The 16,750-nt window shown below is 53.9% G+C and overlaps 1 protein-coding gene and 1 non-coding gene across 2 annotated transcripts; one reads left to right on the forward strand and one right to left on the reverse strand.

Annotated features, from left to right (window-relative positions):
* Positions 1 to 5,528: 5,528 nt before the first annotated feature.
* TRNAS-GCU (transfer RNA serine (anticodon GCU)) lies at positions 5,529 to 5,610 on the reverse strand. Its single transcript has one exon. It is a non-coding gene; the product is annotated as a tRNA-Ser (tRNA).
* Positions 5,611 to 9,522: 3,912 nt separating this feature from the next.
* Positions 9,523 to 15,670, forward strand: SNAI1 (snail family transcriptional repressor 1). Its single transcript, XM_019972569.2, has 3 exons — positions 9,523 to 9,707; positions 10,422 to 10,949; positions 14,657 to 15,670. Exons 1-3 carry the CDS (start codon positions 9,626 to 9,628, stop codon positions 14,839 to 14,841), a joined length of 795 nt encoding a protein of 264 aa, XP_019828128.1. The 5' UTR covers positions 9,523 to 9,625; the 3' UTR covers positions 14,842 to 15,670.
* Positions 15,671 to 16,750: the final 1,080 nt, after the last annotated feature.

Below are 16,750 nucleotides of genomic sequence, written 5' to 3' on the forward strand. Positions count from 1 at the left end.
TTTAACATTGCACAGAGTTCCATCTGGTATACAGTGCTGCTAAGTCACTTCAGTCGTGTCTGACTCTGTGTGACCCCACAGACGGCAGCCCACCAGCCTCCTCTGTCCATTGGATTCTCCAGGCAAGAACACTGGAGTGGGTTGCCATTGCCTTCTCCAATGCATGAAAGTGAAAAGTGAACGTGAAGTCGCTCAGTCGTGTCTGACTCTTCGCAACCCCATGGACTGCAGCCCACCAGGCTCCTCTGTCCATGGGATTTTCCAGGCAAGAGTACTGGAGTCGGGTGCCATTGCCTTCTCCATGGTATACGGTATACAGTAAGTCCTTGTAATTTATCCATTTTAATGATAGCAGTGTGTGCATAACCATCCTAGACCCCCTAAATTCTGGTTTCAATGGATATCTGGATTTTGTTTGGCAACCCTATCTCTAGAATCAGTGAGAACAGCAAGGTGAAGTCAACACAGAGGGTGTGTGTGTGTCTGTGTACACGTGCCTTCGAGGAGGGCTTCTGAGACGGCTTGTTCAGGTTTTAGCTCCCAGTCTATGCAGTGGTTGTAGTTCTAAAGAAGGGATCTATTCAGGATCACACAGTCACAGGTGGTGGGCGAGGCAGGACCCTAGCTTTGTGCTCTGCAGAGGTGTGTGTACATGTCTTTAAAGTGTCAACATATTAAATACAAACATTAAAAACAGACAACAGTGTGTTTTTTTAAGTATTTATTTGCACTTGGTCTTAGCTGCAACGCGCAGGATTGTCGATCTTCATGGCAGCACAAAACATTAGTTTCGGCATGAGGGGTCCGGTTCCCTGACCAGGGGTGGAACCTGGGCATTGAGAGCGGAGGATCTCAGCTACTGGACCCCAGGAAAGTCCCCAGACCACAGTTTTCTAAACTCCCATTTGGACATTTCTAATTTTATAAAAAGACGGGCAATCTCAAGAACTGCAAGGGTCACCTGTGGGGAAGTTATTTACAGAATGGGAATATCACAGGCAAAGCTGCTGAGGCTGGAGCCTGGCTGCTCTGGCCCACGGTGGCTGCAGCGTCCTGGGGGAGTGGGCCCAAGGGGCCTGGGGCTCTCAGCGAGGAACTTCTGCCACCTGAACACTCACATCCTGGAGCACTCAGCTGCCCCCGGGCTTTAGTCATGGTGGTCAGCAGTCTCTGCTGCCGGAAATGTCTTCTCACTTCCCTCTCTCACCTGCCCTTCCCTGTGACCTCAGCGTGGGGCCCCTCGGGGTCTCACTCCTCTGACTCACCCGGGTCCCTCAGGCTGGCAGATTCCTCCCTCACCTGTGGGCTCCGGGGGCGCAGGAGCTTGTTTATGTCTGGCTGGTTTATTATAAAATCCTAACCCACTAAGCCAGGGACATTCCATTGCTTGCTCACTGTAACTTGAGCATGTTGGCATGTCACCTCTCTGAGCCTCGGTTTCTTTATCTGTAAAATGGGGTTGATAATCTTGACTATTTTATGGAAGAGGATGAGATGGTTAGATAGCCTCACAGACTCAGTGGACATGAATTCGAGCAAACTCCAGGAGATAGTGGAGGACAGAGGCAGGCTACAGTCTGTGGGGTCACAAAGAATCAGACATGACTTAGTGACCTGAACAACAACAACCTCGCCCAGCACTCGGGGCTTGCTGGGGCGTCCAGATGGGCCAGCGTGGCAGCAGTGGCCAAGGGCGATGACAGGAGCATCTCCGAGGTGACGGATGAGCTGGGAACGGCTCTAGGAAGAGCTGACAAAGGGCGTTCTGGGCAGAGGGAACAGCGAAGGCCAAGACCCTGCTGTGGGACAGAACCTGCGTGAAGAGGGAGCAGGAAGGCCACAGAGGCTGGAGCAGGTGAGCAGTGGGAGAGTGGGGGAGATGAGCCCCAGGCTAGGTAGCATCTTGTGGCAGCCTCTGACCTAAGGACAGGGTTGTTCTCACTGTCCCCTCCTTGGCAGTATCTCCCACACTCGATAGTCCAGAGATGCACAAAGGTCTCCAGGTGGGCGCAGGTGGGGAAAGAGGCGGCCCTGGGGCTCTTCCTGGAAACAGGTTCAGCCTTCTGCCCAGAAGTGGAGATAACAGGACGATATCAGCAGTCCGAGGGGCGAGGCTGCCAAGGCAAATTAGTGCTCCAGATACCCTGTGAGATAATGCGTGTCCGCCCCCGTGACAAATGCACGGAGATTAGCCGGGCAAGATGTGCACTGCACCTTCGCGAGATCCCGGGGACCCATGTCGGGTCTGCAGCATCAGCAGACCTCCAGGTATGACGCTGGCCCAGCAGGTGTAGAGACATCTAGCTTCAGGGCCCCAGCCAGTCCCCACACAACCGCCTGGCACCCTCAAGGCTTTGGACTACTGCCTTCTAACCAGGGAAACCACCTCTTTCTGGTTGTCCAGGAACATCCCAGAACTTCCGCAGTCCTGGGCAAGCGGGGCCGGCTGGTCACCCTACTTACTATCCTCATTCACTAGATGAAGAAACCAGGTCTCAGCGGCAGACAGTTAAATTTTGCCTGGGTTTTGTGGTTGGATTTTTTTCATGAAAAAGTATTTTATTTGAAATGGTGACATGCATCTGAAATAGACATTGAGTCTACAGCCATACCACCCTGAATCTGCCTGATCTTGTCTGAAATAAAACATGCATACCATTCAGAAATGGTTTGGAGGGATTGGTCCAGTGGTTAAGACTCCATGCTTCCTACACAGGGGGTCGTAGGTTCAATCCCCGATCTGGGAACTAAGAGTCCACATGTCTCATGGCATGGCCAATAAAGATAAATAAATAACAATAAGAATGATAAAATAATTTTTAAAAAACCAAAACAGTTTGGAGAAAAAGAAGTCTTCCCGCCCTTGTCTGCTTTCCTCCTCAGAAGTAACCGGATTCTTGGGTCTAATTGTACAGCCTGGGCCTACATGTAGATATTATTTATTAACTTCTGCACAACAGGCAGCCTATGGGATATTCTGATCACCTGAATGTTTTGTTTTCACTTAAAAGGTTGTATCGGTTCATTCATTCATTCAGCTAATATTTATTGAGCACCCACTGTAAACCAGGCTTAGGTCACAGCAGTGAACCAAACAGATACTTCCTGCCTCGGTAGAGCTTCCTTTCCTCAAACTGATAAAATGTTTGTCTGTAAAAGCTGTTCGTGGACCTCCCTGGCTGTCCAGTGGTTTCTTTTCTTTTTTTAAAAAAGCTATTTGTAGCGCAAGGGCCATAGAAAAATAAACCACAGGTTGAATCTGGCCTGGGGGCTATTGTTTGCCAACCTCTGATCTGAAGGACAATCAGCAAAATAAATAAAATACACGCGGTGTCAGATATGCATCAAGTACTGGGGTGGGTGGGTGGGTAAGGAGTGTGAGACGGGGGCGGGTAGAAGGGGCTGACACGGTGCCAGAGGAGACGTCCCTGAGGTGAGGTGAGCCGGGTGGCCGTCTGGGGGGAGGTACTCCACAGAAAGGGAGCATCATGTGCCAAGTCGCTAAGGCTTGCGTGGTCTGCTGTGGCTGCAGCCTCGTTCCGGAAGTGAGCTCAGAGGGGCCATGAGGGGACCAGTTCCACAGAGCCTCATGGTATCGTGAGCATTTTGGCTTTTTCTACGAGAGAGATGGGAGCCTGGGAGGCTCTATATACTCTTCGACAGGATTTGAGATTTTGCCAGCTGCAAAGTATCCGTTGATTGGACTGAGGTATTTAACAGATCATCTGTGATGGACAACTTTTGCTACCATATTAAAAATTAATGAGGTTAATACTTGCAAGTGATTTAAACATTTTTTAAGACACAGGAAAGGGCATGTAATAGACCATCTTCTCCGGCTTCTGCCTGGTCGCCACTCAGATCCCCTCTTCAGAGACAATCCCGGAGACCAGTTTCCAGTCCTCCTGCCAATGGCTGTTTCTGTGTTTCTAAGAAATACTCACATATTTCTCCCTCTTTTATGCAAATGGAATCACATTGTACATGCTGTTCTGCACCTGGCTTTTTATCACTTCATGTCTTGATATGATTCCACTCCATTACATCTAGAGTTTTCTCCTTTCTGACAGATGGCTAATCTGTCTGCATTGTAATGTATTAACTGTTCCCCAAGAGTGTCAAATACCACTTGGGGATGCTAACGGGACACCTACGCTGTGAAGCTCCCGCACAGAACTTGGCACACAGCAGGCGCTCAGCAAATGGGAACAAAAAGGGCTTATCCATCTTGGAGCCCCCAACTCTGGGCCACGCTCAACAGACTTGGACCCAGAAACTTCCCTTGAAACCCTTATTCTGAGATGGTGACTTTTGATTCTCAGAGGGACTTCTGAGTCAGCCCAGGGCTGAATCACTGTGTCCTGGCAGGTGGGAGACACTCAAGAGGTTTTGTTTTTTTAAATTAAGGGTAAGTGTAGAGGTTGAGCCTTGATTCATTCATTGAACTTTTCGTGGACAATGTCTTCTTCCCGGCAGAGATGAACTCTCTGATTGATCCACTCAGCGGTTAATGATCTAATCAACAGGGTCAGCTAGCCTAATATACAAAGAATTTTTATTGATTAGGAAGTTCATCAAATCAGTGACCAAATGACAGAGATGCAGTTCAGGACACTGAGAAAAGGAAAAGGACACAGGCTGAGAAAAATGCTCCACCCCAATCATGTAAATGCAAATTGTAACTAGGAGATCTCACTTTTCCTTATCAGATGGGGAAAGATTAAAAAAAAAAATAAGCTGACAACACCCTGCCTCCACCAGGTTTTGAAAAGGGCCCCCAACTCCCTGCTGGTGGAAGTATAATTTAGTTTAACCTTGTTAGAGGACATTTGGACAAATGTATCAACAACTTTTTTTGACATGTCAAATGACTTGCAGGATCTCAGTTTCCTGACCAGGAATTGAACCCAGACCCTCAGGGCAATGAGAGCAGAATCCTAACCACTGCCAAGGAATTCCCTCTATTTTTTATAAGATATCTTTGCACTTCAGGTCAAAGATGTGTGTACAAGACATTCACTGAAATTGCCCCCTTGTTTGTAGTAGCAAAAAATTATATTCTAATCTAAATGCCTATTACAAGTCCCCTTGTAAGATAAATTCTGTGATTATGGTATAATCCATACAATCAAAGAGTCTGCAGCCCTGCAAGGGGTTACGGGAGCTACATGTTAAGATATGGAACAACTTTCAAGACACGCAGTGTAGTTACTTAAGGGGTAAAAGCAAGTAGGCTAAAGTATAGGCTCCCATTGGTGTTATATAAAAAGGAGTGTACATATTAACATCCACAAATGTATATATCTCCTTGTCTCTATACAGACTATCTCTGGAAGGTCATACAAGATGCTGGTAAAAATAATTGCCTTTGCTGAGGGTAACGGATTCTCCAGGCCTCCACCAGGGGATCTTCCTGATGGAACCCGTGTCTCCTGCATTGGCAGAAGAGGATTTTTTTTTTTCCTGTTAAAAACCACAAGCAGCACTTAGGAAGCCACAGCTGAAGGCAGGGCGTGGAAACCACAAGCCGACGAGGATGGGATTCGAACCCACGCGTGCAGAGCACAATGGATTAGCAGTCCATCGCCTTAACCACTCAGCCACCTCGTCCTGGCACTGGGAGGTGTCCCCAAACTACTCTTCAAGGCAGCTGGACCAGTTTTCATCCCCATCCACGGTGTGCGCGTCCAGCCCCACATGACAGCCAGCAGAGGGCGCCGCAGGGCCGCGGCGCAGGGCGCGGGGTAGGTGGGGCGAGGGGGCAGAGCCGGTCCATTTCCGGGAGGACCTGACGCCGCAGCATCTAAAGTGTCGGCCGGGACCGCACCCCTGGGAGCTGACCTGCAGCCCCTGGGCCTCGCCTCGCCCAAAGCCCCCTCCCACGTCGCCGTCTCTGGGAGGGAGGGGTGTGTGGGCGAACCAGCAGGATAAAGCGCCCGGATAGTTCAATCGGAAGGGAAGGGACTGCCCAGATGGAGAAAGGTCCCGCCACCAGCACCTTACACCTCCTCCAGGGTGCGGGTGTCCGCCCGCAGCGAAAGGGAGAGCAGGAGGCCCAGGCAATGGCATTCGAGGACCAGCCACCTCCGGCCACTACCCATCCGGCATCGCAGGGGGACAGGACGCTCACCTTGTACAGATGAGGAAACTGAGGCTCAGAGAGGCTGAGTGACTTGCACAGGGTGACTAGGAGAAGGTCCAGCCAGTAATCATTCACCAAACACTTGTTAGAGCCCCTACTAAGTGCTTTGAAGAAAATTGAATGGGGTAAATAGAATTAAAGGGCTTCGCAGGTGACTCTGTGGTCAGGAATCCACCTGCCAGTGCAGGAGACATAGGTTCCATCCCTGGGTGGGGAAGATCCCCTGGAGGAGGAAATGGCAACCCACTCTACCTGGGAAATCCCATGGACAGAGAAGCCTGGCTGACTACTCCATGGGGTCGCAGAGAATCCGATATGACAGAGCATGCAGGCAATGGAAGAAAAAAGATACGTTGTAAGGCAGGATCCTACCTTGGCTAGGATCATCAGAGACGCTTCCCTTCAGGTGACTTCAAATATGTGTTAAATATATCATTCTTAGCAAGAGTGTCTAAATTGCCTATTGTACAATTTCAAGACTAATAATAACATCTTTCTGTGCTTAAAATAGAGCATTGTCTGGGATGGATTTGGAGACTGGGGTTGACATTCATATGTATAAAATATCTATGTATAAAATAGACAGCCAATAATGAGAACCAGGGGACTCTATTCAATGCTCTGTGGTGACCTCAGTGGGAAGGAAATCCAAGGAGGAGGGATATCTGTAAGTTTCTGGTTGATTTACTTTGCTGTTACATGGTAAAGCAACTCCAATTAAAAAAATGTTTTAACCCCCTCAAAAAAAAAAAAAATCCCAAAACATTATCAAAACCTCTCTAGAAGCACCTCGGCCCCCAACTAACCACCCTCCAGAATTTTGCAGTAAATATTTTCTTGCTTTTCTTTATAGTTTTACCACCTCCTTATACATTCCTAGACAATAAAGGGTTTCATTTACCTGCTTTTGAACCTGTGTAAATCCAACTAACTGTATTTGAGTTGGTTCTTTTTGCTTAACACCATGTTTTTTAGATTTATCCCTGTTGTTGCATGGAGTTTTAGTTTGTTTTTTCTCACTGTATAGTATCCCATTATATATATGATTGTAATTTATTAATTACAGTTTATTAACCCTTTCTACTGTTGATAAACATTTGGGTTGTTTCCAGTTTGTTTGTTTCCATATTATGAACGAGGGTGCAAGAAATATTCTCATTTCTTCTGGGATTAAAGCTGGGCAGCAGTTCTCAACCTTGGCTGCTCACCTGAGGAGTTTTCAAAAATGCTACTACCAGAGGGTCCCACCCAGAGTAATTGAATCAGAACGGCTGCAAGGGTGGGGCCCAGGCTTTGGTGTTCCCTGGGGGGATCTGACGCCAGGGCTAAGAACCTCTGGGATGAAGCAGGCCAGAGAGTAGAATGCTAGGAGAGTCACCTGTTGTTCGCTGATGCTAAACTTTTCCAAAGTGGCTCATACCCATGACACTCTCGCCCGCATGGAACCAAAGTCCTCCTGCCCTCACATCCTCAACACTTGCTATGACCAAATTTTAACTTTTTATCTTTCTGATGGGCGTGAAATAGTATCTCATTGTGGTTTTAATTTGCATTTCTCTCCTTACTAATGAGGCTGAACAGTTGCGAAGTTCCTGCTGAAACAAAGACAGAAAGAGACTCTCTGGTAAAGATCCTGCGGAAGAGAGATTCTGGGGGGTCAGGGAAGATGAATGGCAGGTGCCAAGGGCTGGGATGTGGAGGAACAGAAAGAAGGCGGTGGATCATTGTGCAGGGGGAGGGGCAGAGCGGCTCAAGATCAGTGCAGCAGAGGTCAGGTCAGCAGGTGGAGGGCGGTGGTGAAGAATTCGGCTTCTGCTCTGAGTGAGATAGGGACACAGGAGGTTTGGAGCAAAGGGACACGGCGTTACTCCTCCCTCTGGATGTAGGTGGAAAATCACGATGGGAAGTGAACAGACAGGAGCCGTATTCTTTGTAGTGACTGTGCGTGGCCTGTCTCCCCCGCTTCCCCCCACCCTCCCCAGCTAGAACAGGGAAAGGATGATTGTTTTGCTCACAGCACTTAAGGATCCAGACAGTTGTCCCTGCTCTCATGCTAGGTGGTGAATGGAGGGTCTTAACGGGTTTTCACAGGTGGAAACGAGTTGGAGAGACCTGCGGATTTAGGCCTGTGCCCAATCCCCAGTCCAGGACAGGCATGGCCCTCACAGTTGGTGGGCTCAGAGAGCTGGGGGTGAAGTCTGTCCCTCCCCTGGGCCCAGCCCACAGCTAAATCAGTCAGTGACCCCCGGTGGAGCCTAGCCTCAGGTCCTTTAGACACAGTATCGATGACCCCAGATGAGTGAGGCAACTAACCTGAGCTCCGCCCTTCCCCACTTCTTTCTCCCACCTGCCCAGAGTAATCTTTCTCAACCAAACTCCAAACAGGTCCCTCCTCAGCTCTCCAGTGCCCCTGGGGCAAAGTCCAGACTCCTCCAGGCCCTGACCCCGCCGCCCTGCCCACCCCACCCCCATCCTGAGAGAGGCTCTCAATGGCTCAGACGGTTACTGCCTCTAACCTCAGGCCTTTCTCCTCGGCATTTTCACTTCCTCTGGGAAGTTGCCCCGACCCTTGGTCAAGTGACCCGCCTCTTGACTGTCACAGTGCCCTGTGGTCCCCACCCCCCCACTCATCGAAATACACTTCCCTTTGCATTGGAATTGCCTGTTGACTTCACCTGTCTCCTCCACTTGACTGGGCGAGCGACCCTTCAGCAGAGACCCCGAGTGTTTTGTTCAGAGTCGTATCCCCCCCAGCGCCGGGAGGGGTGCCTGGTCCGTTAGTGGGCACACAGTCAGTCTGTGCGTTTTTCTAGCTGATGCCCGTTTGCTTTGCAAAAAAAAAAAAAAGGCCGTGGCATTGCACACTGTCAGCAGCCACGTGGAGGTATCCATTGCTTCTCTCCGCCTCCGAACTGTGTGCTGCCCCTGGTCAATCCCACGCTCTCTGCGAGGCACCCTACGAGCGAAGGCACCCCCCGCCCCGTTCCGACACCCGAGGCGGTGGCGGTCTCCGAAAGTCAGGTGCCCAGACCCGCGGCGCGCGGCGCCAGAGGGCGCCAGAGGCGGGAGAGCGTGCCGCGCCGAGCCGGCCCGGGCGCCCGAGTCCCGAAGAGGGGTCCCGCCTCGTCCAGGGGTTCCCAGCGCCCCGCCCCCGGCAGCCTGCCGCCGGGCGCCCATGCACGCGCCCGAGGCCCGGCGTCCGCGCGGCCCCGCCCAGCTCCCAGCGCCACGCGGCGCGAGCCCCGCCAGCCCCCAGCGCACCTGCTCGGGGCGGGGCCTCTGGCTAAGGCGCGTCTCGATTGGCGCGGAGGTGACAAAGGGGCGTGACCTGGACGGGCCACGCCCACCCGCGACTGGCGTACTTAAGGGAGTCGGCGGCCCGTCTCCACTCACAGCGCAGCTGCACGGCGTCGCGGGTGGAGGGTTTTGCGGTCCCGGCGTGACCCGGCGAGACGCCCCCCACCCCCAGCTGCTTTGGCCACCATGCCGCGCTCTTTCCTCGTCAGGAAGTCTGCGGGCTCCCGCCGGAGACCCAATTACAGTGAACTGCACGACTCTTCTCCAGGTGAGGGGGCCGGGTGACCGGACCCCTGGGGAGTTTGGGGGAGGCAGGCGAAGGCTGCATGAGGAGAGCACTTGGAGGAGCAGGGGGCTTGGGGACGAAGTCGAGGGGTCAGAGTCGAGTCAAAGAATACAGCCTGGGTGCGAATAATCTCGGGTCAGGTGGGTCCGGGAGATGTGGAGAGGGTTTTTGGAGGGCGGTGGTCTTGGGCTGAGGAAACTGGAACTTAACCAGCCGCAGAGAAGAGGGGCGCCCCTCCCAAAAGTGAGAAGAGGAGGCTTCTATCTGGACAGACGCCGGGCCGAGGGCTCTGAAAGAGTCCATAGGATTTGGGGGAGGGTGTGGGAGAAGAAATGTGTATGGAAGGGGGCCTGGGACAGGGGTGTGGTGCCTTGGCAGCTGAGGAGATGAGGGGCCAGGATGCTGGGGGTTGGCCTCAAGCTGGGTACTTGGGTACTTGGAAACCTGGAAATGACCCCCTTGAGTCGGAGCTAGGGAAGGGGGGTTCTTCCCGGAAGAGCTGGAGGTTGAAGCGGGAGAACCAGGTGACCTGGTGAAGAGGGGCTCAACTGCACGCCGGTCCTAGTAGTGAACCTGGTATTCATCTGCTAAGCCCTGAGTGCTAGCCCCGTTCAGCCCCTGGCCCACATCAGGCTGATGTCTGCTGGCTGGCTGAGCTCACGCCTGACCTTGCCTTCTTCTCTGTCCCCTGCTCAGAGCTCACTTTCCAGCAGCCCTACGACCAGGCCCACCTGCTGGCAGCCATCCCGCCGCCCGAGGTCCTCAATCCCACCGCCTCCTTGCCGACACTCATCTGGGACTCTCTCTTGGCGCCCCAAGCCCAGCCCATCAGCTGGGCTTCTCTCCTGCCCCAGGAGATCCCCAAGGCTGGCGAGCTGACCTCCCTGTCCGACGAGGACAGCGGGAAAGGCTCCCAGCCCCCTAGCCCACCCTCGCCGGCCCCTTCGTCCTTCTCGTCCACTTCAGCCTCCTCCTTGGAGGCTGAGGGCTATGCTGCCTTCCCAGGCTTGGGCCAGTTGCCCAAGCAGCTGACCGGGCTCTCCGTGGCCAAGGACCCCCAGTCTCGCAAGGCCTTCAACTGCAAATACTGCAACAAGGAGTACATCAGCCTGGGTGCCCTCAAGATGCACATCCGGAGCCACACTCTGCCCTGTGTCTGTAGCACCTGCGGGAAGGCCTTCTCCAGGCCCTGGCTGCTGCAGGGCCACGTCCGGACCCACACCGGTGAGTCCCTCCCCCCGGCCCCCATTCTCCCTGCCTTCCCTGCCAGCACTTCTAAGATGGGCTTTGCTGTCACTTTCAGATTGTGGGAACCGAGGCCCCCGCCATCTCCTGACGCCTAGCTTGAGTTCGGGGGGCCTGGCTCTGAAGTTTGGCAGAAGTATGCTATCCTTCATCAGCTAAGCACTTGGGCTGAGTAGATAACTTTTACATGTCCCTCAGCAGGCTCAGTTCCTCTCAGCCAAATGGGTTGGAGCTGGATATGGGAAAGGTATAAACAACACCTTGCTGTTGGGGCCAGGTGTGAAGGGGCCCACCCTGCTCCACCCTCCCCTAGCCCACCCCCACCCCCACCCTAGCCAGACAGGATGTTGTCAGCCTGCCCACCTGCCTCCGCTCTGAATCCTGCTTTGGGATCCTCCCCAGACTTTGGGCTGGCGTTTCACCTCCTTTAGCCTCTGTGTCCTCATCTGTGAAATGAGCATAAAAACACCTTGTGAGGTTTTTGTGTCAGTTAAATGAGACACCTGGGACAGAAACTACTTGGGAAAATGCTTGAGACACGACCCGCAGGCACAAAAATCGTTGGTATTTGTTCTGCTCCCAAGCCGTGTTTCTTTGAGTACCGGATTTAACTCTCTCAGCCTCTCTGATTATAACTTAATCATACAGAGTGGGTTACTGCAGTATTGTAGAGGGGGCAGTCTGGGTTCAGTGGCTGCCTCATCACTTGATAATGACTTGTTATAGTATCATGATGGTTCTCAGACCTGCTTTCCCCACCCCCACTCACTGCTGAACAGATAAACTTAATCCCATCATGCAGGCCCAGGAACTCCTTTGCCAGCAGAAAACAATTAGGTCTTGGCATTTCAAAAACTGTAATGCTAAATGTGTAGAAACTTGTGAGAAAGAACCTGTCCTAGCCTTTAGCTTTACAGAAGTGCAGAAAAGGTATCCACTCCACCTTTTCAGAGCGTGAATGGGGGAGGCCTCTCTGCTTGGGGCTGCTCTTCAGAGAGAGGGTTCAAGGGTCATGACTGTTGGTTTTGGGGGTCAGGCTGGCCAGGTTGGAGTCTCAGTTCTGGCATTTCCTGGCCCAAGGGCTGACCTGTGAGCTGTGAGGGTCAGTGAGGTGGTGTGTGAAGCCTGGCATTTTGCAGGCATTATTGATGTCATTCCTCCTGGGTGGGAGGTGGGGGGCGGAGGCAGGCAACCTCCAGAGCTTGCAGCCCATGTCTGCAGTTTCTTCTTGGTGCACAAAAGCCCTGATTTTAACATGTAAAGGCCCAACTGCCTAGCCTGTGTCCTCGGTGGCTGCCCAGCGACGGGGTCTCTATTTGGGGGCAGTGGAAACCCTTCGATGCTCCCCTTAGCCCCCCAGCTTCTCTCCCTTCCCGTTCAGACATTATTTTCATGTAAAGGCATGGCCCAGACACACAAAGCCTGTTGAAATGCACCAGCGCCATCCTCCTCGCCTCCCATTGTGCGTCTTAATGGTGCGCCCGGGGGAGGCGGGGGCTGGGGGCTGGAGCAGGTGCGCGGGGCAGCGGTGCCCAGCACCTGTTCCGGGTCGCAGCTGCCGGCCCGCAGCGTGTCAGGCCCCTTTAATCCAGGGAGTATCGCATGTACACTGCCCCCCTCGGCGGCCTTTGTCCCCTCCGGCCTGGTGCCCATTTCACACTCCAGGAGCACCAGAGAGATGTGGCCGGGCCAGGGTGGGGGCTGGAGGCCTGCGGGGCCTCCTGCTTCTGCACACAGACCTCCACCCATCCCATCCCATCCCATCCCATCCAGCCGGCCTCTTTGTCCAGGTTCGTGTCTAATCACACGTAACATAAAGATAACGTTCGATGAGTGCCGGAGGCGGGGAGGCACGCGCTCTGGGCCTGTCTCGTCACCTGTGTCGTGGCAGTCAGTCCAGCAGCCGCCCTGAGCGGCCGTCCTGACCCCGTCTCAGCGGTGAGCAAACGGAGACGCAGAGAAGGCCGCCACTTGCCCAAGTCCCAGCTTTATAGGCCAGAGTCAGGGCTCCTGCGCCTCGCCCAAGGTGGGCGAGGAGAAGCGGGGAACCCAGGCACTTCATCCGCTTTTCCAGGTCTGCAGAGCCCAGGCCCTGAGTTTTCAGAGCAGGGTGTGAATGAGGAAGAACTTGTAGGACTCAGTCATCAGACCCTTCGGGCCTGCTATGCAGAGGCGCGCCAGTCATGGCAGAGCAGGTTACACGGGCGTCCCTTCCCCAGTCCTCTGGCCCCGGCCCCACGCTGCTGGTGGCCCGGTTCCTGGTGGCCCTGTCCCAGGAGACTGAGCCCGTGATTGCGGCTCCCCTGTGGGCTGCAGACACCTGGCTTCTGGACCCCACCCACCCATCACCGTGCAGTGCCTCCAGGCACCCACGAAGGCTGCTGGCATTCATTTATTTCCAGCACCGGGATTTAACTAGGGGGCCTTGGCCTAGGGACACAAGGGAATGGGAGGAGAGGAGAATGTGTTTCTGGGAAAAAAATATTCAGTATTAAAGAACAGTGCCTGGGTGGAGTTAGAGGCTTGATTAGTATTTATTTAATGAGTTACTCTTCTGGCTTTATTTGGGAAACACAGCCCCAAGGAAAAGCGAAACAGCATTTGCTGTAAGGTTTCTGGAATGTGAGTTATAGTCTCTTGATTGGGGCAGGAATTATGAAAAACTGGTGAATGGTGTTGTCTGGTGGTGACTGAGGAGTCAGGCTCTTCTGAGACCTTTTTTTTTTATTATTGAAAAAAAGATTTGCTGTCCAAGCACTTAAAGCTCCTACTGTGTATCCAGCCCTGAGTGCAGGCTCTTCCCAATACAGCCTGGGCAGCCAGGTGGCAAGAGGGCCTCAGGTGGGATTCTTTTTTAAAAAGTCACAAGGTGAAAAGATTTCTGTAGCCTCTTGGGGGTTCTAGGCCTCGGGTTGGAAGCTTGGAATGGAGTCAGGGTGGGGAGGTTCCTGCCTTCGTGGGGCTCTCTGATGGGGGGACAGACACACTTGACACTTTCTTGAGTGTAACACTTTCTTGAGTGTGATCCCAGTGATGGGGAAGCAGTGAAAAGGAGTGACCGGGGGAGGGGAGGGGGGGGCTTTTAGGCTGACTTTAGGAAGGCAGTACAGGGGTGGTAATAAGAAACACCCATTTCAGCCTCCTTAACTAAGAGGCAGTCTCTGTAGTGGTTAAAACCAAGGGCGCTGGAGTCGGGCTGCTTGGTTCTTGCTGAGACCCTGCGTATTCCCTGTGCCTCAGTTTCTGCGTCCCTAAACTCAGGACGAAGGTGGGGTTCAATGAGATAGTGGGAAGTGCTTCTACCATCCCTGGCACAAAGCGGTCAGCAAACACGGCCGTCACTGCCGCGTCATTGTTCAGCACGTCTGCTGGCAGGGCAGGAAAAGTATTTGATTCAGTCTTCTCTCAATTACCAACCCCTGTGTGTGGGGGCTGAATGGCTCCATTTTACAGATGAGCAAACGGAGGCTCAGAGAAGCCCGCTGACTTAACTCAGGGCCACACGGTGGGAAGCGGCAGCGCTCCCTGCCGAATCCAGGCCTCTGGTTTCTCTGGGTCACGGGAGCCCTTCAAGGTTGGGGTGAGCTGGGTGGCAGAGGTTGGGGGTGGCTGGGGATGTCAGCAGACATCAGCTGTTCTCCCGAGTGACTGCGCCTCCACCAACCCCTCCTGTCGTCTCTCCCCAGGCGAGAAGCCCTTCTCCTGCCCCCACTGCAGCCGCGCCTTTGCCGACCGCTCCAACCTTCGGGCCCACCTCCAGACCCACTCGGATGTCAAGAAGTACCAGTGCAAGACATGCTCCAGAACCTTCTCCCGAATGTCCCTGCTCCACAAGCACCAAGAGTCGGGCTGCTCGGGGGGGCCACGCTGACTCTTGAGGCTCCTTCCACCTCTCTGGGCCTTCCCTGCAGCCCAGAGGGGCCTACCCCCGCTCCAGAAGGGAAGACCCTGCCTCCTGGGCACTGCCACAGAATCCCCTCGTGAGCTCCACCGTTGGGCTGGACCCTGGGGACTGTTTCCTGGTCTTCTGGATGCCTTGCCAGGCTCAGAGGGGCAGGGGCGCTTCCTGTTGGGGGGGGTGGCTTGCCGCAGGGACCCCTCCTGGCAGCCGCTGCTCCCAACGTCCGTGGAGCTGGCCTTTCTGCGCAGCTCTGTGACTCCAGAGCTGTTTGGGTTTTGGTTGCAGCTGCTCGGAGCTCGGGGACAAGAGCCGGCAGACTGAGAAGTTCCCGCCCCACTCAGGGGGCCCCAGCCTGCCCCCCAGGGACCCCCAGGCTGCCCCTCCAGGAGGAGTGCCTCACTATGCAAGCGGCCACCCCCAGGTGCCCCGCGGCGGTGCCCCCTGATGCGAGGACCGCGTCTGGACCCCAGGATGCCCCCCGGCCTGGGCAGCTATTTCAGCCTCCTGTGTGTCATGGTGGCACCTGTTTCACAGGCAATTTAACGATGTCTCCAAAGGGACTGTGAATAATTGCCTTCCCTTGTCAGGGGCCCGAGTGGGGCGCTCCGGCCCCACCACTGTGTCTCCCAGAACTATTTTCGGGGCCCAACAGGTGGGCCTGGGAGGAAGATGTTTACAATTTTTTAAAGGTACACTGGTATTTATATCGCAAGCGACATTTTGTACTAAGGAAACGTTTTGTATAGTTATATGTACGGTTTATTGATATTCAATAAAGTGGTTAATTTATATATAAAAAGTCTACCTGGTTTTATAAATTATATATAATTTATATATAAAAAGTCTACCTGGTTTTACCGCCGCAGGAGTGTTTTCAAGGGCCTTCGGGGAGGAAGGACGGGGCAGGGATGCAGGGAGCTCGAGTGCTCTGGACGCCCACAGTCTTGGCTTTGGCCCTCTGGGTTTGCCGGGGGACCTTGTTTGTGCAGGTGGGTTTTCCTCGGAGCGTGGACGTCCTGTCCGATGTGGAGGTCGGGAAACACCTGCGGGCCGGTGGGCGGTAGGGCTGTGCATGCAGGGTCCTTATCCTCTCTGTGGCCCTCTTGTTCTCAAGCCGACCAGGCTCACGGGGAAGGAAGCTGGCTCCCAGGTCTTATCAAGCAGGCCTGCTGTGGGGCCTTCCCCAGCCCGGCAGGTCTTCTGGAGAGGGCGCGGCTGCTGCTCCAGAAGAGAGTGGAATGCGGTGGGCCAGGAGGGACAGAGGATGTCCTTCCTGTTTCCAAGGGCTCCGGGCCCGCTCTGGCCTCCCTGGCAGGCCCACACCTCCGTCTGGCTGCTGGGTACCAAATGGCCTTTGATGCGAGGAAATTGGCTGGCTGGAGCCGGGAGGGTGAGAAGCTGGGCCAAAGGGTAGGGGTCATTCTACTTCCTGCTCGAGGACAGAACGGGAAGGCAGTCAGCACTGCGTCCCGGGACTGAGATAATTCACTCCCCACTGGCTCGCACGGTGACCTCACCTCTGGGGCCCTCCTGGGGCCGGGAGAAAATGAGTGTCCTTTTTGCGCACAAAAGGTGCTGAAGGTGCCAGTTTCCTGCGGGGAGCTGAGCGGGGCGGGCGTCGCAGGCGCCCCGGAGCCCCAGAGCCAGGCCGGGGGTGGGGGAGCTTCGTGTTCCAAAGGAGAGATGATTCTTTCTTCTAAACAGGAAATGGTGACCCGCAGGCCGGGAGCAGCCCTTAATGACTTGCAGCTTTCCTCCCAAAAGAAAAAAAAAAAAGTTCTCTAACAATCGCCAAATTGTAGCTGGCCTCCCTGAAGGGAAGTCAGGGAGTTGGGGGTGGGTGAGGGGTGGGCATCAGTGTGCTGAGGGCCTACTGTGT

Source organism: Bos indicus, chromosome 13 (genome assembly GCF_029378745.1).
Source record: "Bos indicus isolate NIAB-ARS_2022 breed Sahiwal x Tharparkar chromosome 13, NIAB-ARS_B.indTharparkar_mat_pri_1.0, whole genome shotgun sequence".
NCBI classification, from domain to species: domain Eukaryota; kingdom Metazoa; phylum Chordata; class Mammalia; order Artiodactyla; family Bovidae; genus Bos; species Bos indicus.

What these genes read in the sequence shown, in the direction of transcription:
- SNAI1 (XM_019972569.2), top strand. Translation starts at nt 9,626, where the DNA reads ATGCCGCGCTCTTTCCTCGTCAGGAAGTCTGCGGGCTCCCGCCGGAGA. An exon ending in ACTGCACGACTCTTCTCCAG is followed by an intron (nt 9,708 to 10,421) that starts GTGAGGGGGCCG and finishes TCCCCTGCTCAG; the next exon opens with AGCTCACTTTCCAGCAGCCC. An exon ending in CCACGTCCGGACCCACACCG is followed by an intron (nt 10,950 to 14,656) that starts GTGAGTCCCTCC and finishes GTCTCTCCCCAG; the next exon opens with GCGAGAAGCCCTTCTCCTGC.